The following is a 24,047-nucleotide window of genomic DNA, read 5'->3' as shown; positions in this document are numbered from 1 at the left end:
GGGGTTATTAGATGTTGTGCTGCACTCATACTTCAAACACAGCCTTCAAACACAGCCTGCTTTATGAATGGTTGACAGTTTTGCGTCACAGTTTTCATGCTCTGTTTCTCTGCCGTGAAACTATGTGTGTCAAGATGCGTGGCTCCGATAAGATTTTCCACCTTTAGGAGTAGCAGCTTGTCCTGCATCCACTTCAGACCTCATCAAGTCTCAATCCCAAAGACAATTAGGACAATCCAATAAGCTTTACTGTAATGCCGACCTTATGCCAAGCCCTGTGGCCGTCTTTCTGTGACCATGCTGGTACAGGTACATAAACACAGTATCCTCGACAGGGCGGAGACAGAGTAAATTGGTAAATTTAACTAAGATTTAGAGAGGGGAAATGAGAGCTTGTGCTGTATCTGTGTGGAATAGGGATTAGGTTTCAGGGATATTCTGGGCAATAATTTTCCCCCAGCTGTTATGGGGTGACCACAGAGCTTTATATAAATCGAGAGACCGGTCGCGCAGTTTATGCAGTGAGAGTAGAATAGAGACCTTAAGGCATCCCTGTGACCGTCCACACCAAACTGCAGGGATCAGATTACTGAAACTAGTATTCTCTCACTTCCAACTAAGGCTGTTACCGGAGTGAGCCCTGCCAGTTGGTGTGCCCTTGAGTGAGACAGCGCCCCACTAAGCACATGTCGATCTAGGGATTACATTCAGGGGTTTAGGAGGGGAAAGGAGGCCGTAATCTGAAACTGTTGTGTCTTGTTGCTGTGCACTTTTCTTAATGCCATGCTAACATGCAGCGTGCATCGGTATTGTATGACCGTTGCCTGAGGAAGTCCAACTGGAGAAGCTATTTACGTCTCGCCAGATGAGTGCTGCCCCATGTTTTGTTTCTTGGTAATTTCATTTTAAGCGCCACAGCAGATGCAAGAGGTTTCGGTTTTAGCTTTCCATTACAGCCTTCGTTTAAGTATACAACATATAGGGAGGTAAAGCAAGTAGAAGGAAACTCCAAATCAGTCTGTTTGCCAGCACTTGAAAGCTCACTTACTAACACAGTATATATTGTTTGCTTAGGTTGATTTTGTCACAGTTGGACAGAGCCACATGCTATGCTAAGATAAGCTAAATGGCTGCTGCCTTTAGCTTCATGTTTTCTATAGAAATACAGTAAGAGTGTGACATATCAATATTTTCGTCTCACTCTCAGCAAGAAAGCGGAGAAGCACATTTTCCCCAAACTATTAAGTAAATTGATAATTTTGAGTTGTATTGTGATTTGTATTGTATTTTTGGGAAATCATCCTAATAAGAAGACTGTTCTCTACAATCTTGTACAATCTGACAGGCTTTAGAAAAGGTGGCAAGCATTAAATTTGTCACTAGATCCGTCCATGTTGACAGACCACGCTTGCCTGCTGCACCTTTATACATAGACGGATCACTTCGGTTTACCTACAGATAAAGTGGATTAGTTTATCAGGCTGCGGTGTTGGCTTGTTTACAGCCTGGGTTATTGCTTGCCTCTCTTTTAACAATGTCATCACAGCCGCCGCTCTGAAGTTATAACACAAAGTTCTAATAACCACAACAATTTTAACACCGAGACACACCTTAGCTACATTTCTTGCTACCTGTCAATCCTCATACCTGGTTAACCCATCCTGTTTAACTCAGTCCTCCCGTTCCTCTCTCAGCAGCTACTGCCTCCCTCTTCATCCATCCCCTTCCCTGCTTTTTCCACGTCCATTCATGCTCTCCTTCCTCCCTCACACGTCTTCCCCTCCATTTTCCCTTCCTCCCTTGGCATCACTCTCCGATGGTGTGTATGTGGAGGAAACAGTCCCTATGAAAACCATTCACATGTTCTGCCGGCACAGTTTCTGAAAAAACATCGCTTTTAGGATATTTAATGAACGTTCTGCACGGTGTGTAATTCGCTGAAGCTCCCCCCTCAACGAACCAAGTTCAAGATGTCAGGATTAGACCTTTTATTTTTTCATTTAAAACCTCCTCGATACAAAATGTCAGACCTCGTTTAGTCCTAGACTCACTCCACCGGGGGTTCAGTTCACATATATTGTTGATTAGCTCCATGTTGAAGTGAAAAAGCAGTTGAGTTCAAACCACGCTCTAGTTAGCATGATATCGACTAAATTATTATTCAGCCAGGTCAAACACTGTGCTCTCCGAGCCAATATCGATATGTTTGCGATGTGTTGTGTGTCTGTGATTACCCGCCACGCCAGCACGAAAATAGCTGGGGCTTATCCTTGTATTACCAAGCCATTGTGTTGCACTAATTAAAAAATAAAGCATGTCTGCTCTTGCCCATCTGCTATTAGACCCTCTTTAGCCTACAGGTTTGCTTTGAACTGCTCCCTCATTACAGCGCCTCAAAGAAATATCATACAATAGCGAGTTGAAAAGGGCAATGCTTGAATGGAGTCTGAAAGGGGAGGCTGTACTTGGCCTTCAAGTATACATTCCTTCAGCTCAGTGCTTCCTCTGTGGTCCCCCTCTCCTGGCCCACCCCCCTCCCACTCAAGACTCAGTTCCCACAGGGGACTCGGCCAAAGCAAACTCCTCAGAGGAAGTCTCCCTCTCTTACCAGTGAGAGAGTGAGAGAGGGAGGGCTGGATGTCCTATACTGACTCTGTGGGACCTGCTAGGCAGTAGGATGTGCAAGGAGGGTGTTATGACTTCGTGGCCATGCTATGTCTATGATGTGGTGGTGAGTAAGGCCCGTGCGGCTGCTCTCCTGTGAGGTCAGTGTCATATTTAGCCAGCAGGTCCCTTGTGGTGTCTGGGAGTGTCTGTTTTCTGGCTCTATTATGTCTAGTGCTCATAGCCTTCCTGGAGCTGCAAACCTCAGAGTAGAAATAGTACCAGACAGGCAGACATTCTTTGTCAGGAAAACAACAGTCACGTCAGTAATTACAGAGTCTAATTACACCAGGGCAGCAGTTCTTAGAATACCACCGGCCTTGAGTCGGGCAGGTGAGGGGTCGAGTCACCATTGCCGAGCAGGACACAGTCAGGAGGAGGTCTGGGTTAAAGGAATTAACCTACAGTAGCAAAACCAAACAGTGTGTGTGTGTGTGTGTGTAATGTGGTGACCGGTTAGACAGGTAGAGACATTTGTGAGGCACAGAGACGTGAAGGGAGTGTCCAGACAAACATGTCATGTACACCTCGTGAAACTTAAAACCTGCAGTTGTAGAGGCAGAATTCAATTAGGAAGAGTGGCGTGACTGAATTTGATTTCAGCGCCCTGCTATTTTATATTTCACACTTGTATAAACCTTTAGTACATGTTTGTAGCACAGCGCTCGTCACCAGCTACGAAGACATATTTTTATAATTACGCATAAATATACATTAATAAATGCGCACACTTACATTTACCTTATAGTGCAGTCCCATTTATATAGTGCTCACGACTGAATCATAATGATCCATCATGTCTGAGTAGGTTACGTTCATTTGCCTCATTTAAAAGGCAGACAATATTGACTGGAGTACAGCAAAGAGATACAACAACAATAAAAAGAAAAAGAAAGGTATATAAAAAAAAAGCCATGATTATGCACAAGAATCTATCCTAAGATACAGCCTATTAATAATTAATAGCGTAATGAATAATAAAACAAAGGCCAGATATGTTGAGATGGAGCTTGAGACAAGATGCTGTCAAATAAAATTAAAAAAAAGAAGTGGGGTGGAGTATAATAATAATAAGGGGGCAGGATATAAGGGTATAACTGAGTGCATGAAATGAAACACTGTTCAGTCAGTATATCAGGAGGTCTGGTGGTAGCCATTTTATAGTTTAGCCTACAAAATGCCAGAAGAAAATACAAAAATGTCCGCCACTGCAATTTCCCACTGCTCCAAGTATCAGGATTAAATTGCATGTTTTGTCCGTTCAAACTAAAGATTAATTTAATTTTTTTAAAAAAAGCAGAAAATGAAAGCTGTCGTAAATTCCTTTAAACTTGGTATCTGTGTCTGACTTAACACCTCCACCCTTGAGCAATCTGTGTCAGACACGCACGCAAACTCCTACAAATACACTCATCACCCCGCGCGCACATATGCGTGTCTACACCCGCATCCCACCCACCCGCCCGCCTCCCCCACACGTCCCGACACCCACTCATAGCCGTGTGAGCGCACACACTCACGCAGAGTCTGGCTTCGTGCAGAAAAATCTGTGAGACGTGATTCATTACCAGCCGGGCTTCTCGCTAAATGAAGTTTGTCATTAATTTCCATCTTTAGGTGATTGCAGCGATTAAGTTTTCGCAACAACGCGCAGCGCGGCGGGAGTGTTTTTTTTTTCATTGAAGATTTTGAAGGTAGACAGAGTAATCATTTGTCTTGAATCGCACACACACGGGCGAGGAGATGGGAGTGTTTGCCATTCCTGGAGGCAGGATGTCATAGTAGTGAGTAAGAGAGCGACGGGCAGGTCTGTGCTGGCCTCTGTGCCTGCCTAGGTAAACATATCCTCTGTCTGACAAGTGTAGACCTGAGGTTAGCGATCTCAGCACATGTAGCTTGCTCTACACACACTATACATCCAAGGAGAAGCTTGTGGGATTCATTATTTTTTCAGCACTTAACAAGGCAGACGCTTCCCTACTTAGGTTTTCAAATCTCCCTCGAAAGGCACATGGCTCTGCAGCCCTGCGTTAATGTGCAACTGTTTCAGAACACTTCTACTCAATCGTCTGTCAGATCTGAGTGCAATTACTTTAATTTGTCTTCCTCTCTGTCTGCTTCTGCTTCTCCGTTGCAATATTTCTGTGGTTCAGGGAGTCGATCTGCTCCACCTGACGGCGCCTCTTCTGCCTGGCAGAGAGCAATGTAGCCCCGCTGGCTGCCAGCCAGACCAGCTTGAGTGTCTGCTCAGCTCAAAGCCCTGCTCACAACCACACACACACATGCACACACACACACACACACACACACACAAACGTGAAGACATGCCAAGCTCAGAGACTGAACACGCTTCTATCTTTGCCTCTCTGGCTTCTGTATAATTTTCTCCCTTTCTGTGACCTTCTGCTCTCATACTGCAGGACAGAATTGTAAAATATCACTTCATGGTCTGACGAATCTGTGCGCTGCTTATGAATAATACCATTTACAGTCACACAGCAGCATTTTTAGAAGTTGTGGGCTCTTGAAATATCCACTGTACTCCATGATGTAATATCTGCACTTTATCTCTGCGAGGATCGTGATGATTAACAATCTATTCTCTCTTCAGTCTCCCAGCCCGATCCCGGCCAAGAGGTCCAAATTCGACAAGCTGCAGTCTCCGTCAGCTGATAAAGACAGGAAGCCCGACTGGTTGCAGTCGCTGTCAAAGTCTGCTCACAAGGTTCGTGTGTGTACATTTCTGGTGTGAAAGTGGAATTGCCGTTAAGCGTTAAGGTCAAACGAGTGACGTAAAAGGTGTTGTTTCTTTCAATCATTTCACTTTCATCTGCGTATGACCTCTTGTCATCCGACCTCATTAAATAAAGAGTAGCCTTTCAGTGGGTCCGTCATGGCTGATTTAATGTTCTGGTGGTAGTTTATTCAAGCTTGTTTTGTTGTTTGTTGTTGCAGGATCTGAAACAGGTCCAACTGAAACAGAGGCCCTCTGCTTTCCGTCCCTGGTCTCCTAAAGCGGCCGAAAAAGAGAAACCAGCCACTCAAAACGAGGTGGAGAGGTGAGTCCTCTCAACAAAGCTGCAGTAGTTTTGTTTTTAAACACATAATATCTGTTAAATCGAGCCTTGCTGCTAATTAAATGCTTTAAATGGGTGTATTTTTTTCCCACAGATCCTGCTCAAAGAATCAGGAAACTTTCATTGCTCCAAATCTGACACTAGCTCCCCTGGCCCCTCCGGTCCATCCCAAGGACAGCCACACTCCTGGCAAGGGGCCCACAGCTATTTCCAGGCAGGAGCTGCATAATGGCGACGCACAGCTTGCTGCAAAACCAAGCCATTCCAGCACCACCAACCGAGCCGATGACATCGACACAGACGGAGAGATTGATGTGGACGACTGCGATGATAGTAAGCGCCACTATTCATTTAGATCTGAATCGGGAAAATAAACCAAGTAACTGGCCATTACACTGTTCGGTGTATGTGAGGAACATATTCTTAAGTTACAACTTTCATTACACAGTAAGTCCCACCGGAAATGACTCATACTAGAGCTGGTTCAGGGTGATTCCTGTGCAGCTGCGCCACCTGGTGTTGAGTGGAGGAAGTCCCAGAGAAATAATAGTTTCACATTTTCCTGTCATGTAGCAACAAAATCTTGCATTTCTTCTGAAGGGTTAAGATATATACTCAAAATAAATCTACGAAGCAGAACATTTTAATTCATAGTTACTGGTTTCTCAATATATATGTCATATTAATGGTTTAACTTTACTTACTTTACTTAGTTTTCCTGTGGTTTAATCACCATCTCTGTTTCCTCAGGTCCAGTGACAGCCTCCTCCCTTGCTTCGCCTCCCTCAGCCTGCACCAATGTGTCTCAGACTCTGACTCCTCAGAGTGTTGCTCGGGATCAGGAGAGACCTTCCTGGCTGCCGGGGACTGCATGCCCAGAGATGGACACCATGAGACAGATGCTGTATGCCGGCCTGGAGACCAAAGAGGCCCGCGAAAAACTCCTGCAGGAGATTGTCAGGATGAGAGTGAAGCAGGAGGAAAAGCTTGCAGCTGCGGTGCAAGCTAAACGCAGCCTTCAGCAGGTACGACATGCTGTGGTGAAATTTGATGTGATTGAGATTTCATGTTTCTTTGAATATCAGTTTTAAACATTTTTTTTTTTGTTTGTTTTTACAGGAGTTGGAGTTTGTGAGGGTTGCTAAGAAAGGCCGTCTTCGTGAGGCCATCGAAGCCAAGCGCAACTTACGGAAGGAGATTGAACGCCTTCGCGTGGACTGGGACAGGAAGATGAGGGATGCAGAGGAGTCCTGTGGGCGGCTGAAGAGAGAGCTGGAGAGGGAGAGGCAGCTGCGAGTCTGTGACAAAGGCTGTGAAGCTGAACGTCTCCGGGTCAAGTACTCGACTCAGGTAAGACGTCTCTAAGATGTCCATGGCAACCAAAACCAGAAGGAGATAGTCTGTTTGTATTTGATTACTGATCCTGTCCCTTATTTGCCTTTCACTTACGCTGACGCCTTTTTGTCTTTGCTTGCGTGGTGCAGATTGAGGAGCTGCACGTGCAGCTACAACAGGCCGAAGCCGACCGCGAGCAGCTGAGGCACGAACTGCAGCAGGAGAGAGAAGCTCGGCAGAGCCTGGAGAGTGTTGTTAAAGACCTGCAAAACCAGCTGGCCCTGCAGACAAACAGCACTCGTCCTGGAGACTGCAAGGACGCAAACACAGATGCACACAGACAGACCACACAACCCACCAATGGATCCTAAAGTTGCACATTCAAACCAGGACAGAAAGACTCAGTGAAAAGGAACATGTTTGAGGACTTTGTTACACCTCCTGTTGGGAAAAAGAAACTCAAAAGTCAGTTTGCAGAAGGAAAAAAAAAAAACTGTCATATATAATATGATACGGTATACAACAATATTATTCTGAAAATATGAATTTTATGAAATGAACTGGAAAGTAGCATGATATCTGAGCATGTTATAGAGCGTGACACTAAGAGAGACTTCTTCCGTGATGAACACATCTTTCCAGTGACGTCAGAGCCCTCGGTTAGACACCTGATGCTGTCCAAGGATTTTCTTTTGGTATAAGCTATTCTAAGATGTGCAAATACAGCTATATAACACTACTTGAATATGAAGGGAAGAAACATGGTGAAACATGAGCAGACGATGAAACTCTTGGTGCCACAGAAACATTGGTACACTCAAAGGTGTCATTGCAGACCACTGGAAACAAGAGACACAAGTTTACCACTATTTACTTTTAATATCCGCTTGCTTTTTATAACTGTGTAGAGGATGTACTTTTTAAGAAATATTGCTTGCGCAGCACTGTTATTCCACAGGCAAGAAAAAAAACAAAAAACAACATCCATATTCAACCATGTACGCATGTATACCAGCTTATCTACCTTTTGTATTTTATAAACCTGAAGTATTGGAGGTTCTGTGGGCTGCCTTCAGGTCCACCACTGTTTTATGCTTAGATATTTTATGGAAGTGTTACTTTTTGTTGTCGTTTTCCAGTAATGTTTTTTGCAACCAAACCATGTGATAAATGACAGAAATTCTCGCCCGCATTAGTCTAGATAAGTCACACTCCTATAGGAAAAACAAACCTTCGACTGTCTGTTCATGTAGAAATACGGTACTTCGGATTTTCTATGGAGTATTGTAAAATAATTTATACTCTACACTAATTAACTGCCTATCAACAGAAAGCATTCGTTTTTAGTCACTGGTTTTAGGGCTCTTAAATCAACAATTGCTGTTTATATGAACAACATTTCTACATATATACAAAATATGGATATATATTTTTTTACTTTAAGAAAAAGGAATTGCACTTTTTAAAGATAGAACCTTGCATTGTGCATTGTACTCCCTGTTACATTTTTCAAATCACAAGTTAACATGGACTTTGAATTTAAACACACTTTCCCTCAGTAAACTCTGGTGTAAATACAGTGATATTGTAAATAAGATATTTGTTGCTATGGTATGTTTGCTTGCTCCAGACTTAAATTGATTATGAATATTATTTTTCGCTCTTACTTGAAACCAAAAAGAAACTATATTTGGATTTGAAAAATTGCAGTTTCCTTGTTGCTCAACCCCTGAGTGTAATTGCAATCACAGGGCATTTACCAGAGTGGATGGACTCGCTGGTTTAAACCATCAGTGGCTGTGAACTTGACCTAACAGTAGATTTTGAAGGTCAGACACACCGACAGAATATTTTAACTTCTCCCTTAATTTTTTTTTGTTTTTTTTAAAAAAGATCTTTATTATTTGATTAATTATAGATTATATATTACACCACAGACCAAAAACTAATAAATGGATTTTTATTCTCTGCACCTCCAGCTCCCTCGTCAGATAGAGTAGAAATGCCTCCCTCTCATGGTTCAAACTTTAGGTGCTCTTGTATATTTTAGACAAGAAAACACTTTTATGTCTTATCATTATGATACCCTCGCTCAGTATTTTGTTGGGTACAGTGTAATAGCAATATCCATTTCGTTAGCTGATGCTGTTGTTAGTTTTGGTTTGGAAGTGGGGTTTCACTTGCCTCTTGTTTCAATGTTTTCTTTTTCCTTCGGAAAACTTGTATAATACCTATTAAAATCTAAATCAATCCTACTGAGTTCAGAGGAGTGTTTTCTTTTTTTCTTTTTAAATCTTTGCCAAAATGAACGTGCATGATTGCATGTGCACGGATGTATTTTTAGCCACGGTTGGGTTATCACTCGGTCTGTCCAAACTACAGCTTCTTTGGTCCAGACAGAAACAAAACACCAACAGTCATGTTTCCCAGAGGATGAAGTCCACTGACTTTGTTGAACTTTAATCAGTGGGTGAAAAACTGACAAATGAATTTGTGAGGCACTTTGTTTTATGACCTAATATCATCAAAGCTAATTTCCCTCCAAGCGGACGGCCTTGTACTTTGTATATTGTGCTAATTAACTAATGTTAGCATGCCAACAGACTAAACTCTGATGTTAGCACGCAGCTCAAAGCACTGTCGAGCATCACAGAGCTGCTGGCTGTTCCAACAGAGGAAGGATATTTTTGAACGCAGGGTCATTGTAATTTGAAGAAAGCGAAAGTTTAAATATTGGAACGTGAAACCGTACTAAACTAGCCAAAGCTATATAAAACACTAATAAACATACAAGTAACTGAAACCATTTTTTTTGTGTACAGATGCCTAAATCTAGCGGGCTAATCTTGTCACGGGCACATTAACATCGTGCGATGAAAGTTTAAATCTGCTAATGGCAAATGTCACTGACATGAAATGAACAAAAAAAAAAGGAAAAAACTGTGAATAACAATGTTGACAGAATTCCCTTTAGTTGCAGATTTAAGCCGCATTGTTTCATCGACTTTGAATATTGCCATTAAATAGACAAATATCTTTTTTAATACATCTTTTTTCTTTCTAAATAGTTAACAAAAATCCCAGGAAGGAATCAAACAGTGGTTATACCGGTTACATGATAAGGCCATCTTGTATCTGTACCTGTACTCTAAAAGCTCCTAAATTGGTTTTGTTGAGAGCACTGCTTCCTGATTTCAGTAAATAGTCCATGATAATACAGTATCTATCTATCTATCTATCTATCTATCTATCTATCTATCTATCTATCTATCTATCTATCTATCTAGTGGGACATTAATGACGGCTCTGCTGTGTGTGAAAATGTCCCAGCAAACCATGACAGTTTGAGACAGCATGCACACAACGCCAGGAGCCTGAAACTGAAGCAGCTTAATTGATTCAACCTTTATTGATTGATTAAATAGCTGGTACAGCTGCGCTTTCCTCCTGATCCTTCCTTCCTGGCCTCGTGAAAAGGTCTGACAACATTTGAGATAGCCACACTGCTGCCTCTAGGGGGAAATCATTACGTACAATTGAAGAGTGTAAACTTCAAGCTTGTTAGCTGTCAAATGACTCTGACCTTAAATCCTAATGCTGTCTATCACGGCAGCCGCTTATTAATTCTACTATAATTTCTATACTCTGTATTAATCTTGACTCCCACGCGTTGGGTTATTATTGAATATTTATACCCCTTCCTATCCCACTCCCTTTCTTCAGAGGCTTACTGGCTGCGTGAAAATCCCTCCATGAAAGCAAGGCTGAAGCCTGGCTCCAGGATTACAGCTTGAGGAAGATTTAGTGACTCACATAAGTTGCACGCTTCTTCTCTAGTAGCCTTCGCCGCATGCAAAATAAACAAATACAGAAGAATTCATGGCACCGGATCACTGGAGCCAAGATGACAAGGAATGAATCTTCAGGATGGGAATATGTTTCCCCTGATCCCACGTGGGAAGACTTCAACTGGAAGAGGAGGACATGTTAACTCTGAGACAAGCGGTGCTGTAAAGAAACTTGTCTGAAGGGCCCAGCAGAGTGAGGAGGAAGGTGTGAATGGGACAGGAGAGCTGGAACCAAATGTACAGTTCAGGGATGAACAACAGCCCAGCGATGGCACCAGTGTCTCCAGGTCTGGGTGGTAGTCAACCACTTTCCTCTGTTTCACCTAAGAAGACCACCACCTTTCAGTCTTTGGGATCTCTCTCATCAGGAAGGTTCTCCCCATCGCTGGCTAGGAGCTCCGCTCATCAGGCCAAACAGGCCTCGACCACCATGAATTCACCCACCCTGTCCATCATGAGCTCCCCAAAGCTCTGGCAGAAAGCGTCCGTCTCCCGACTGGCAGAGGAGTTTTTCTGGATTGGTGGCAGCGTGGTTGCACAGCCGAAATGGAGACTGGGTCAGATAGGTAAGTCTCACTCACTAATTCTGCCACTAAAGCATTTAAACTACTGCAGAATATCAACAGGTTGCTGCAAAGTGAAGGAGGACACTTTAACTGGACACATATTAGTGTTGCATTTTGAAAGAGGGCTTGTGAATTTCAAACATGACAGATAATGAAGCAGATAATGGCATATGGACAGTAGACAATCCTTTAGGATTAGCCTGAATGAAGCGCCAGGTTGCGTCACATGTATCTGAGCTTCAGATTACAAACAAAGGTTACCTGCTTCACTGCACAGAAAACAAGTGAACGACTAAACGCTACAAGAAAATATTGTCATCTACTTCATGCTTCTTTTTTTTTTCTGTACCAGCTCTGTTAACACACAAATCCCCAAAAAAGTTTAAAAGAAATGCCAATGAAGAAAAGTCAAGACAAATAATCTGTATTACTGGGATGATTGTAGGTAAAGCTGTTTTTTTAGATAATAATCAGTTTAGGATTGTGTGTGTTCTCCTTAAAGAATGGAGCACGTAAACAGCCTCTCAAATCCGTGTGACGCATTCTATAATCTGATAAACTAGTGCTTGATGGTAAACCCCTAATTGTCTGGACTGGTTCAGGGATTCCTTTGGGGTTGCCATGTTGTCTTTCAACATGCAAACACAACACTGCATGGTAGTGTTGTGTGTATTATGAACAGCCTCTGTTCGTGATAATAATATGGTGCTCTTAACTGGACAGTTAATAGTCCCAGGCTCTCTCTGATGTTGGCTGAAAATACATGACGCTGATGCAATGATTCCAGTGGGTTTCTGAAAAGTTTGAGAGCTTCTTGACCCGTCATGAACAGTGTGTCCCCTTGTGATGCCCTGCAGTGGAGAGGTGTATGTGCACCATGCAGACTGGCACTCAGATGATAAAACTGAAGGGGAAGAAGAAAGGACTGGTCCGATTCTTTTACCTGGACGAGCACAGGTCCTGCATCCGGTGGCGGCCCTCCAGGAAACATGACAAAGCCAAAAGTGAGTGATCACTGCTCTGACAATTACACAAATTAACTTCTGGTTTTTCTGGCTGTTGACCCCTTTGCATCTGAAAGATTAGCGGCGTGGACTGACATGAGTAAAAGCTGTCAGTTTGAGTTAAATATTTGTTTTTTACACTGTAGTATGTGGTCGTTCTTCAAAACAAACCCTGACTCCCTCCCATCGTTTCTTGTTTCAGTAACTATTGATTCCATCCATGAGGTCTTTGAGGGTAAAAAGTCAGAGATCTTCAGGCGCTATGCAGACAACCGCTTCGACCCAAACTGCTGCTTCAGTATTTACTACGGGGAACGTGTCAAGTCTCTGGATCTGGTCTCCACCAACTCAGAGGAGGCCCGCACCTGGATCACCGGGCTGAAATACCTCATGGCTGGCATCAGTGATGAAGACAGTCTTGCCCGGAGGCAGCGCACCCGTGATCAATATCCTTTTTGCTGCTACATACACACGTTATAGTTTCTGAAGAACGCTTTAAACTGATCATCAAGCTTGAGGTTCAGCCTTAACTGCAGTCGCACATGGTTACAGCAGACCTTCTCTGAGGCTGACAAAAACGGAGATGGCACCTTGAGCATTGGAGAACTCCATCAGCTGCTTCACAAACTCAATGTGAATTTACCCAAGCAGAAAGTCAGGGAGATGTTCCAAGTAAGATCTTATATACGCATTGATTTAACGTCAGTATCACATACTTTCAACAGTACCCCTGTACTTTGAGGTTACACTGCTACAGAACATAACTCACATTGCGTTACACAACCACATGATTTAACCTGTGAGATGACTGGTGCTTTTACTTATGCAATCTACAGTAGCTAAAAAATTTGACTGATCGAGCCTTAGCAAAAACAGGTCAATATACTCGCAGTTGCAATGCTAACGTGACAATGTTTAGCAGAAAATGTATAGCATGGTCATTATCTTGCTGTTAGCACAGCACTTTTGCACTCCTGTTAGCATGATCATATTTGCAATCGTTTCCCCTGAAGGGGATTATATCAGTCTGTAAACAAGTTTCATGGCAACCTCATTAATTGATGAGACATTTCCTTCAAAAACAAACCCGTCAAATTCACGGTGGGTCCCCAGGGGACCGTGAATGTCAGTACCAAAGCTCAAGAAAGTAGCTGTTGATGTTTTTCCGTCCGGTGGTTGACTGATGCAAAATGACTTTGCAATTTGGAAAAAGCAGGAAATAAAAACAAACTGCAGAGTATCAATAGTAGAGGACCCCGGGATCTTGATGCACTGTGAGAACTGGCTACACAGAGACGTCAGGCAGAAAAATGAATTATTGACACGTTTACAGTGGAAAGCCCTCAATTTCTTGAGAGGTCTACTCTCCATGTGGTCCATCATTTCGGGGAGAGAAGCAGCAGGATACAAAGATGGAGATGGTGCCAGCAGATAAATATGTATATACAGTATTTTGGCAGATCAGATCAGGAGAGAGCCACAGGAAGGCCATATGGCTGCCACAGATGGCCTCAGTCGCTCTGCAATATTGCTTTAGTTCAGTGGCTGACTGCACCCCTCCTGGTGATAGACTCACAAACAGACTCAAGTTGAACAAGCTCTGTTTTGATGACGAGAGAGATATGGAGTATCCCTCAGATGGGGTATATGGTGGTACATATTTTCTTCGGCAGGCTTGTTATCTCCAATCGTACACAGTGAGAGCGTTATCTGTGGCTCATAAAATAGTTTTGTCACTATCTGCAGGAAGCAGACACAGATGAGAACCAGGGCTCACTGGGCTTTGAGGAATTCTGTTCCTTCTACAAGATGATTTCTACACGCAGAGACCTCTACCTGATTATGATCTCCTACAGCAACCAGAAAGAAGTCTTGGATCTGCACGACCTTGCTCGCTTTCTGGAAACTGAACAGAAGGTATAAATGAGTCACACAGATCTGTCATTTCAGGTGAAACGATTACATCCTGTGTGTGTTTATCTCACCGTTTTTATCCTCCAGATTTTCATTAAACCACGCGCTGTTTTTGATACTATTTATGGCCAGTGTGTTTTCCGCAACAGGCTTTTGTTTTATTTACACTGGTGGGCCAGTTGATTAAATAGATCAAATTCACAGGAAACAATTATCTACTGGCAGCAGTATCGCCGTTTAGTTCACATTTAAAACATGAAATTTTAGTAAAACATGGAAATAAAAGCTACAAGTGAGTGCAAGATACAAATAAATACAGAAAACTAAAGCACATGCAAACAGTTTTCTAGTATATCCACATACACGTCAAGATAGCATCCAAGAAAAGTGAGATGGACCAAACCAGACTCACTTATTCAGTCACAGCTAATGCATGAAACAACATCTGCTGCTAATTTACAATAGAAGCATCTAACTGCATATGGTGAAATGAATGGATCCATATGGTAACACTCCTGATTTTGCTTCATCTCTAGATGCGCGGCCTGACCAGAGAGCATCTAGTTGACATAGTGGCCAAGTTTGAGCCATGTCCCGAGAACCTCCAGCGTATGGTGCTGGGTATTGATGGTGTGTGGACCTTGCCTTGGTGAAACATCTGTAGCACATATGTAAGTTGAACCAGACATGACATCGTTGTGCAAATAAAACACCTCCTACTTTTAGGGTTTACCAACTACATGCGGAGTCCCGCGGGCGATATCTTCAACCCCGAGCACAACCAGGTGAACCAGGACATGACTCAGCCTCTCTGTAACTACTTCATCGCCACGTCACACAACACCTACCTGACAGGAGACCAGCTGCTCTCTCAGTCCAGAGTGGAAATGTACGCCTATGTTCTGCAGGCAGGCTGTCGCTGTGTGGAGGGTAAGAGCCTTCAAAATCAGACCTTCTGCTCTCTTTAAGAAAGGAAGTTTATTGGCAGACAGGATGAGAGGGAAATGGATGGAGGATGGTAGAGGAGGCACGTCTCAGGAAGCTTTGGCTCCGTGTTCCCCTGGTTCCTGGTTCCATAAACAGCTCTGTTGTTCTTTATATCTCCTCTCCTATAGTGGACTGCTGGGATGGACCAGATGGAGAGCCCATTATCCATCATGGTTACACCTTGACATCCAAAATTCTCTTCAAGGAGGTCATTGAAACCATTAACAAATATGCCTTCACAAAATCACAGTAAGCACTTTTGGGTCCTGATAATGATGTGCATATTTTCTTCCAAGCTAGTTTTTTTTTTTTTTTTTATAAAAAAGCATCATACTTGTATGTCACACCGGCGCGGCAGCTCAGGTTTCGACACCTCACCCCCAGGTATCCAGTGATCTTGTCCATAGAGAACCACTGCACTGTGCCCCAGCAGAAGAAGATGGCTGAGTATCTGAAAGAGGTGCTGCAGGACAAACTGGACCTGAGCAATGTCAACGTGCACGAATGCAAGAAGCTGCCGTCCCCTGAGATCCTGAAAGGGAAGGTTTTAGTCAAGGTACGGCTGTTTTCTGCTGCTGTACATGTTGTCTTGACCTAATTACAGCAGATGTATAGATACATGAAAACACACCGCAGTCGCACGTGGTCCAGTAATTAATTGTTGGTTTTCAGGGAAAGAAGCTGCCGGCAAACCTTGATCCCGATGTGGAGGAGGGGGATGTGTCTGATGAAGACACCGGGGACGAGGAAGAGGAGGAAGACGATGATGACGATAACTTACAGGCAAATTAAACTTTAAAAGATATGTAGGAAGGTGGACAGAGAGACAGAGTTACAATTACATTCTCACTGTTTCAGGATGGGACTAGTGTTTCGTCTCCTAATCAGCCCAAAAAGAAGAGACGATTCGGCAGATCAATCATAAGGAGCTTTAAAAGAAAGGTCAGCCCTTTGTTCGTTTTGCCAAACTATTAAAACAGCAATGGAATAATCATGATAAAATAAAATATCCTAGACAATTTTGGCTTATTTTAATTTTTTATTCTCTTTAGAGAAAAAAGAAAGTGCGTGTGAAAAACAAGGCGTCTGATGGTGAATCTGACCACAGCAGCAGCAGGGAGAGGACGCAAATTGTTTACCATCCAAAGTAAGGCCTGTCATTTAGTTTAGTAGGTTATCCATCTAAAATTCATGTCCTCTGAGGTTACACTTGTATGTCCGCAACTCTCCCTTTAGAAAAAGGAAAACAATGAGGTTGTCCAGAGCTCTGTCCGACCTGGTCAAGTACACAAAATCTGTCCGTGTACACGACATTGAAACACAAGGTAAAAACTTTGCTCACATTTTTACCACAGTTTTAGGAACGGAGGCTTGATGCTGCTGCCCGTGTTCTTCCATCTTGCAGCCTTTACAAACAGCTGGCAGGTATCATCCCTGAACGAGACTGTCACGAACCAGATCTTGCAGCTCAAACCAGAGGAGTTGGTGCGTCTCAACCAGCGGCAGCTTATGAGAGTCTACCCGTCCAACTACAGAGTGGACTCGAGCAACTTCAACCCACAGCCGTACTGGAATACAGGCTGCCACATGGGTAACTAAGCTATCACGGAAACCGAAAACAATTTTACAATACGTTTGAAATCGTAGCAGCTTTTCATTCCTACAAATGCTTTGTTGTAGTTGCAATGAATTATCAAACAGATGGTCGGATGCTTGAACTGTACCAAGCCAAGTTCTCAAGCAATGGGAACTGTGGATATATTCTGAAGCCTAAGTGCATGTGTAAAGGTATGTATCCATGCAGAAAGTGAAGTGACAACCGTCATTGTGCGAGAGAGGCTAGTAAATACTAAGATATTTTTCTCAGCTGCCTTTAACCCCATGTTGGAGGATCCGCTACCTGGACAAAAAAAGACTCAGTTGGTGCTGAAGATCATCAGTGGACAACAACTTCCCAAACCCAAAGACTCCATGTTTGGGGACAGAGGCGAGGTGAGACTAAAATATACCAGGCAATAAAACTAAAGCCTCGTAATTAAAATGTTCTATCACCAATGTTTATCTGTGTTTCGGCGCTTTCAGATAATCGACCCCTTTGTTGAAGTTGAGATCATTGGCCTACCTGTTGACTGTTCCAAGCAGCAGACCAGAGTGGTTGATGATAATGGTATGTGTGGAAACTCCCTCTTGAAATTCAAGTCATGTCAAGATGTTTTTCAGTCTTTGAAACTTCCCTTTCATTCAGGTTTCAACCCAATGTGGGAGGAGACCCTGGTCTTCAACGTCCTTATGCCACAGATCGCCCTGGTGCGATTCCAAGTGTGGGATCACGATCCCATTGGTCGAGATTTCATTGGACAGAGGACTGTAGCGTTAACCAGCATGATGCCAGGTAGATAAAATGACCAGAGTTGGCTTGGAAAAAAAAAATACATTCTAGTTTGCTTCATAAACCATCCATGTTCCCCAACACACGGCTTGTTGTGCTTTATTCTGTTTGGATATTGACAAAGTTCAGCAGACCAGCACTGACTTTTTCTTTGAAGAGAACTAAAAAAGGGTGAATATTGGACAAACATTAGTAAGATGGCAAGAAACAAAATTAGCGGCCTTTTGCTAAGAAGTATTAAAGGTCAATGTTGTGTCCCATACTTGTTTTCAGTTGCTCTCAAGTGGGGAAGAGAGACATTAACAAGGATGAATTTTACATGTGTTTTTTTTATAGGTTATCGACATGTTTACCTGGAAGGAATGGCAGAGTCATCCATCTTTGTTCATGTCGCTATTTTTGACATGTCAGGCAAGGTACTGCATTTCAGAACTTTTACATCTAGTCACAACTCAGTCTGAAAACATAGTCTCATAATGGTTGGTGTCTTTTTTTAAAACAGATTAAACCCGCAAATGCTGTGCAAGCAGCCAGAAAACACATCCAAAAAGCAGCCCAGAAGCATATGAAAGGTCATCAAAGGCAGCCTTCTGTAGACTTCTCCGTCCAGTCCTCAGAAGATGGACGTGCTCTGTTCCGCAAGGATCTGGACACCATCTCTCAGGACAGCAGAAACGGGGAAATGTCTCCTTTTGTACACGGGCCAGCAGCCAAGGCTGCCCTCAACAAGGGGGCCATGAGTGAGCCAGTGAGGCGAGCTCACAGAGTTAAAATTCATGAACCACCAGAGACAAGAAGAGGGATCTTCAGCCGGATGTCCTCCACTGACTCCCACCACAGTGGGGCTGCTCCCTGTGCGATAGCGGAAAGCTTTGACCTTGAGACCTCTTCCCAGCCTTCTTATCCTGACGGTTTTATTCCTGACAGCCAAAATTCAATAATTCAAGAGGAGCTGGAGAATGAAGCCCATGAATTACCACAGTCAACGCATGCTGAGCAGCGGACAGCTCAGACACTTGAACCAGAACAGCCTGAATCAGAATTACCACCAGAACCAGAGCCAGACAAGAGTGTAGCCACTGAACCAGAGCCACCACCAGAAACACAGAGTCAGACTGACTCACTCCCTCAACCGGTGCCACAACCTGAAGCCAAATCCTCTCCAATGATCCCTCCACCTTCACCTGCCAGGGTCAGACGGACTTTAGAGGCGCCTGCCTCTCCCCGACCATCCACCCCAGTACGAACAAAGGTCCGCTCACGCAGTTGCCCTCGAAAACAGACTACCTCTCCTCATACTCCGATGGTGAATCGCAAGCCAGCTTTCCACTGGCAGACACAGCAAGCACAAATGTACAGCAACTACGGCAACCAACTGAGACGTATACCCAACGGTCTCTGCATGCCGGACAGCGCTTCCAGCAGCAGTGAGGGCAGCACTGACAGTCTGGAGTTTGTGCCCTCCTGTGTGCCACCTGGGGCAGAGCAGCGTGAGGGCACCCTGCAGAGGGAGATGAAGGCCCTGTTTGACCAGAAGATGAGAGAGATTCGTTGTAAATCACCACTTTTTCTAGATGGGGAGTCTCCTTAGCAAAGGAATGAAACTAACAGCAATTTCAGCTAAGCCAAGCTAAGAAAGTATATCAAATCCTGGCTTTTAAATTAATATTTTTTACTGATGAGGATCATGATGGCAACACAAAGCAGTTCTGAGTCGAGTTTTATTCTTTTTAGTCTTGCTGAAATGTTTACAATCACAGTTTTTACATATGAAATTGTTTATTTTAAAAGAAATGGTTAAGATCCCACAATGCCACTGCCAACTGTATAAACAGATGCATGATGCAGGAGCCACAGTTAGTAAACTTAGAAAGTAATAAACATATAAGCACTATTTGTTAGTTCAGTTTTCAGCAATTATTTTTATAATTTTGAAACTATAATGTTTGATTTTTCATTGAAATTTTAGGGTCGGTATTTAACAATCAATAAATTATATATTTTAATAAAATGTGAGTTTTTAAATGTTGTGTTTTAAGTAGAAATTAAGTATTAAGGAATTTGTCAAACATTACTACAAATCCTGACTGGGCGACCAAACAAGACTAAGTTAAAATAAAAACACTTCAGGCTAGGCCGTGTTTCAAAACTGTTTCTATGCTTTTTCTTTGTCTTTATCTACATTTTCCTCTGCTCTGTTTGCATTGCTGGTCCTCAAGCGCAGACTCAGTTCCTCAGTCAGCGCAGTGCAGCATGACTTCTGCAGAAAAGACATATAAGAGTAAAGATAAACAGCAGTGAGACGTTTCATTTTTTTACATTGATAATTTCATTGGAGAGTAGGAGGGTAAGAATATGTGTGTGTGTTCTGTGTGTGTGTGAATAACAGAGTGTTACTTTTAACTTTACATGTGTTACTCTTATGCTGCATCTATTTGAATCCTGAAACAGTTTAAAATCATATACAATGAACAAGAAAACACAAGCGCAACTAAAACAAAACAAACCCTTGGTTCAGCTTAATGAACACTCTTGAGATGTACAGATTTTTCACTTGATAGATGTGATTTGTGAACGCATACCCTTTGCTCTGCTGCACTTTTGCGACTCTTTGCGGTGAGCTCCAGGACTGCCAGAAGTATTCCCAGCCCAAGGCCCAGGGAAAGTACCAGAAACATCCCCTTGAGGCTGTGCGGCTGCACAGCTGAAGACTTGGCCTTGTCTGCTATGCAGCTGCTGGCCCACCACTTGCTTCGCAAGTAAGCCAGCTCTCCTGCCTCGCTCAGTTGGAGGATTGCCACGCTCAGGTTCTTTATGATGGGAGAACCTTGAGGAAATTGAGAGTTTTGACATGATATTGAATTTGACCATTTTATCTTTTGTTTAGTTTTACTTGTTTAACGATCAAAATAAGCAGCCTCACCCAAGGGGGCAGCAATGCTGTATCCCCTCATGCCAACAACTTCATGTGCTCTGACCAGTTCACAGTGACGTGCTACTGCCAAGTCCAGAGACACGGACTCGCCAATAAATGCAAAGTCGCCTTTTTTTGCACGTTGAACACCTTCGTCCATAGACGACACAAAGCTCTTGGTTCTCTCCATGTGTTCATAGATTCTGCGGTACACAAGGTTGTTTGAATTCTGAATGAAGGAAAAGGCGATTAGAAAACATTTCTACTGAGTCCTAACGAACCACGTCAAGATCATTATTTACCTTGAAGAAAGCGAGTGTGGAGGAACCAGCCAGGCAGCCGTACTCAATCACGTCCTGATTGGCCAAGTCCTCAAAACCTTTAACCATCAGGTGAGTGGACTCTGGGGTTTTAGAGGAGCTGAGGTTGGAGAAATAACAAGCCAAGAGAACAATACTAAATATCCACCAGGTGCTGCAGATGACACGTCCTGAAAGGGCTTTGGGATGGGGACCAGCACCTGAAACACAAGACAAAGACAGAATAATAAAAATCCCATGGGAAAAGAGGGAGAGAATTTACAGTATGAAGGACACAGACTCTTGTCCCGTTATGTCGGACTGTGTTGGCATACAAATGTGACTGTGTCCTGTTTTGCTGTTTACCTTGTAGAGTCAGACCTCCAGCTGTGTACCAGAGGCTGTGGAGGGCACTGAACCTGTTCTGTTCGCTCTGTGGCTGATTCCACTCACACGGACTGAGCCTGCATTTTGCATAAAAAATTTTTAATTATTAATGTGACGGCACTCAGAAGAATTCCACAGAGAAAATGTGGGAATATCCAAAGGCAAGAATTCACAGAAGCACCTGAATAGACATATTTAAATAAATAATAATCATCGCTTTTAAATGAATAAAACTACTTTCATCACCTGGCAACTACGAAGATGCAAGCAGCAGTCCCCAGGTATGCAATGAGTATGCCGACCCAGGTCTCGGCTGTAAAGGGGCTCAGGAATTCAAAGAGGCCTGTTCCCTCTGAGATGTCCTTTCTCAGCAGGATGCTGATTCCTGTCTGCATGAACGGTTTGGTCATTCCCACAGCTCTCTCCCGAGCTGCAGTGAGAGTCAGTGGAGCAATTGCAAGGTCCGCCTCCTGCAGGGAGTGCAAATAAATTTGGCATTTGTAAGATATATTACACACACACCACATCCTATATAGAATCTCCTTGAAGTAGTTCAGTTTAAGGGCGTGTTTATTTTACTTTCACACCAAAAAAAAAAAAAAAAAAAACCTTCTTCTTCTTCTGTGGCAGAAGGGTTTGCAGAACTCTGACACCCTCAAATTCCACATTTCATGGACTCACCCCTCTCACCACCTCTCCAACCATCCCGTTCCAGTTTCCATTCTCATCCTGTCGTCCATATGAACTATCTTTCACCAGCTGCACCTTGTACTTGAAGCCCACTTTCTTGGCTATTTCAGACAGCAGGTCCATGCAAAAGCCTTCCATTTGATCGCCTTTGGACATTGTGTATGGCTCTTGCTATGAGAAAGACACAGAAACAGAATCAGTAAAATTCACTTCACGTTTAACCTTGTATTCATAGTGATGGGACGCTTCAATATTAACTACCTTTATTGTTGTGATTCTCAGATCTGATTGCACTGATGTTGAGGAGAAAAAAAAAAGGAACGTGTTGGTCAGATCACTCATCAGTCATTTTGATTGAAGTTTTCTGCAGGTTGCTCAGTCCACCACTTTAATCTCAGTAAGCATTAAATGGGACACCACAACATGTTGAAGAGACATTTATCGTCACCAGAGGATAAATCCTACAGACTTCAGTGACCCGTGACATTTTATTTCGCACCACTAGCAGGTAAAAGAAATTATTAATGAAATATATTTTTTAAACGTATTGCTAAAACATGTCCTGGTCCCTAGAAAATGTGTCCTGATAACTTTGGTGATCGTTTTCTCTTTTAACCCTATTCACACCATGACTATGTAAGAGTGCTGTACATAGTTATTCAACATGTATGGCCACCTGTAGTCAACTGAAAAAGTAAGAAACTACTATTTTACTGTGGATGCCTACTTTACTTTAATTGAAAAGTAAGAAACTATTGGTTTGTTCTTTGAGCACCCCAATTGCTGTTGTACAAGGTAGATATGATGAATCCACAAATAATGTAGTTACATTACAGAAATATGTCCAAGTTGATTTTTCCCTCACAGCTGCTTCACATTTAGCAGAGACAAAGACGTCTTTGTGTTCGAGCTATCTCCCCCCTCAACTCTGACATGGAGATGTCTGAGGTGAAATTGGTGTACATGTATTGCGCTAGTTTCTAGCGCTTTCCGGTATCCAAGAGCTCCGGCCCCTCTCCTCTCCGACTTGAAAACTGTTTGCACTCCACAATCTATTTAGAGCAGCGCGTTAATTCAAAGTATCTCAATGCCACGGCACTGTGAGATTGGGGGGCAGTCAAAGAGTATCAAAAGCCTCAATTCAGGCCAAGGCCTTGGGGATCCATCACCACAGGGTGATCCTGACAACCATCCGATCCTCCTTTTCAAAAGATGACACGTATACAAGTTCTTCAAGCCCCTGTCACTTTCTGGCCACTGTGAGACACAGGGTCTTTGTTTGCTTCATAGAGTTGATTTATTGGCGCTTTCTTTGAGATTGCCACTTGGCTTGCTTCCTTTTCTGTTTTTCCACAAAAGTTGGACAGGATGTGGCGCTACGCTTTGATATTCATCCAAGCTGACAGTTTATGTATTTATTTTTTGTGAAGCCTGAGAAATTTCTACCGAATCCTGCAGAGAAAACAAGAGGAATTTGGCAGAGCAAAACAGAAAGTTGTCACCACACAGAATTAGAAATGCAGTGACCGGGTCAAACTTTGAAATATCAGGGTCCAGAAGCGTGAATTTTTTGTTCTAATGTTGTCAATCAGACAGTCTTCTGCATCGATACACACTCACAAGATCTATATTTAACATGCTCTGTTATATTGATCCAATGCATTAGTCCTGCATTAATACAAACCTGAGATAAATAAATAAATTCTCTTACCTGCAGTACATATTTGCATTTCCAGGAAAGACACAAAGGACAGTAGAAAAAAGCCAAACAGCATCCTTATTCTCTTTATTTTGCAACCTACAAGTTAGGAACGGGCAATTAATGGTTGCATTAGATGGATGAACTTGGATAAACTTAACTTAAACTTAAACTTAATAAAAAATAAAGACTTTTCTCAATACAAATGCATAACTAGAATCAAATCCACACAATAAATAGACTAAAAATGTATGATAAAAGTACTCACCACCTG

At 42.9% G+C, this 24,047-nt stretch overlaps 3 protein-coding genes across 3 annotated transcripts in view; 2 read left to right on the top strand and 1 right to left on the bottom strand.

The window, feature by feature from the left end:
* The window catches only part of skib (v-ski avian sarcoma viral oncogene homolog b), a 31,591-nt gene extending 22,259 nt beyond the window's left edge, over positions 1 to 9,332 (top strand). The window contains exons 2-7 of the mRNA XM_084543436.1: positions 5,276 to 5,389; positions 5,620 to 5,723; positions 5,836 to 6,074; positions 6,492 to 6,766; positions 6,861 to 7,091; positions 7,226 to 9,332. Coding sequence (XP_084399562.1) covers positions 5,276 to 5,389; positions 5,620 to 5,723; positions 5,836 to 6,074; positions 6,492 to 6,766; positions 6,861 to 7,091; positions 7,226 to 7,447 — 1,185 coding nt within the window. The 3' untranslated portion in view covers positions 7,448 to 9,332. The remainder of the gene's footprint in view (positions 1 to 5,275; positions 5,390 to 5,619; positions 5,724 to 5,835; positions 6,075 to 6,491; positions 6,767 to 6,860; positions 7,092 to 7,225) is intronic.
* Positions 9,333 to 11,135: 1,803 nt separating this feature from the next.
* Positions 11,136 to 19,432, top strand: plch2b (phospholipase C, eta 2b; the record flags this gene model as incomplete). The annotated part of the gene is made up of 20 exons (XM_084543235.1): positions 11,136 to 11,490; positions 12,348 to 12,494; positions 12,697 to 12,940; positions 13,031 to 13,166; positions 14,241 to 14,411; positions 14,945 to 15,038; positions 15,135 to 15,338; positions 15,524 to 15,644; positions 15,780 to 15,951; positions 16,068 to 16,178; positions 16,254 to 16,337; positions 16,448 to 16,542; positions 16,632 to 16,720; positions 16,801 to 16,986; positions 17,076 to 17,183; positions 17,263 to 17,387; positions 17,478 to 17,562; positions 17,641 to 17,787; positions 18,121 to 18,200; positions 18,287 to 19,432. The coding sequence occupies 20 exons, from the start codon at positions 11,136 to 11,138 to the stop codon at positions 19,373 to 19,375; spliced, it is 3,843 nt and encodes a 1,280-aa protein (XP_084399361.1). The 3' UTR covers positions 19,376 to 19,432.
* A 494-nt stretch (positions 19,433 to 19,926) lies between these two features.
* On the bottom strand, positions 19,927 to 24,046 carry grik6 (glutamate receptor, ionotropic, kainate 6). The gene is made up of 9 exons (XM_084543242.1): positions 23,786 to 24,046; positions 22,336 to 22,367; positions 22,066 to 22,245; positions 21,631 to 21,854; positions 21,364 to 21,461; positions 21,001 to 21,218; positions 20,708 to 20,927; positions 20,367 to 20,611; positions 19,927 to 20,044 (listed from the first exon to the last, which is right to left on the bottom strand). Exons 1-9 carry the CDS (start codon positions 23,847 to 23,849, stop codon positions 19,940 to 19,942), a joined length of 1,386 nt encoding a protein of 461 aa, XP_084399368.1. The 5' UTR covers positions 23,850 to 24,046; the 3' UTR covers positions 19,927 to 19,939.
* Between the last annotated feature and the right edge of the window lies 1 nt (position 24,047).

This window comes from Chelon labrosus (genome assembly GCF_963514085.1).
Source record: "Chelon labrosus genome assembly, chromosome: 4".
Lineage (NCBI taxonomy): Eukaryota > Metazoa > Chordata > Actinopteri > Mugiliformes > Mugilidae > Chelon > Chelon labrosus.
Note: the sequence above shows the minus strand (reverse complement) of the source record. Positions and strands in the feature narration are given on the sequence as shown.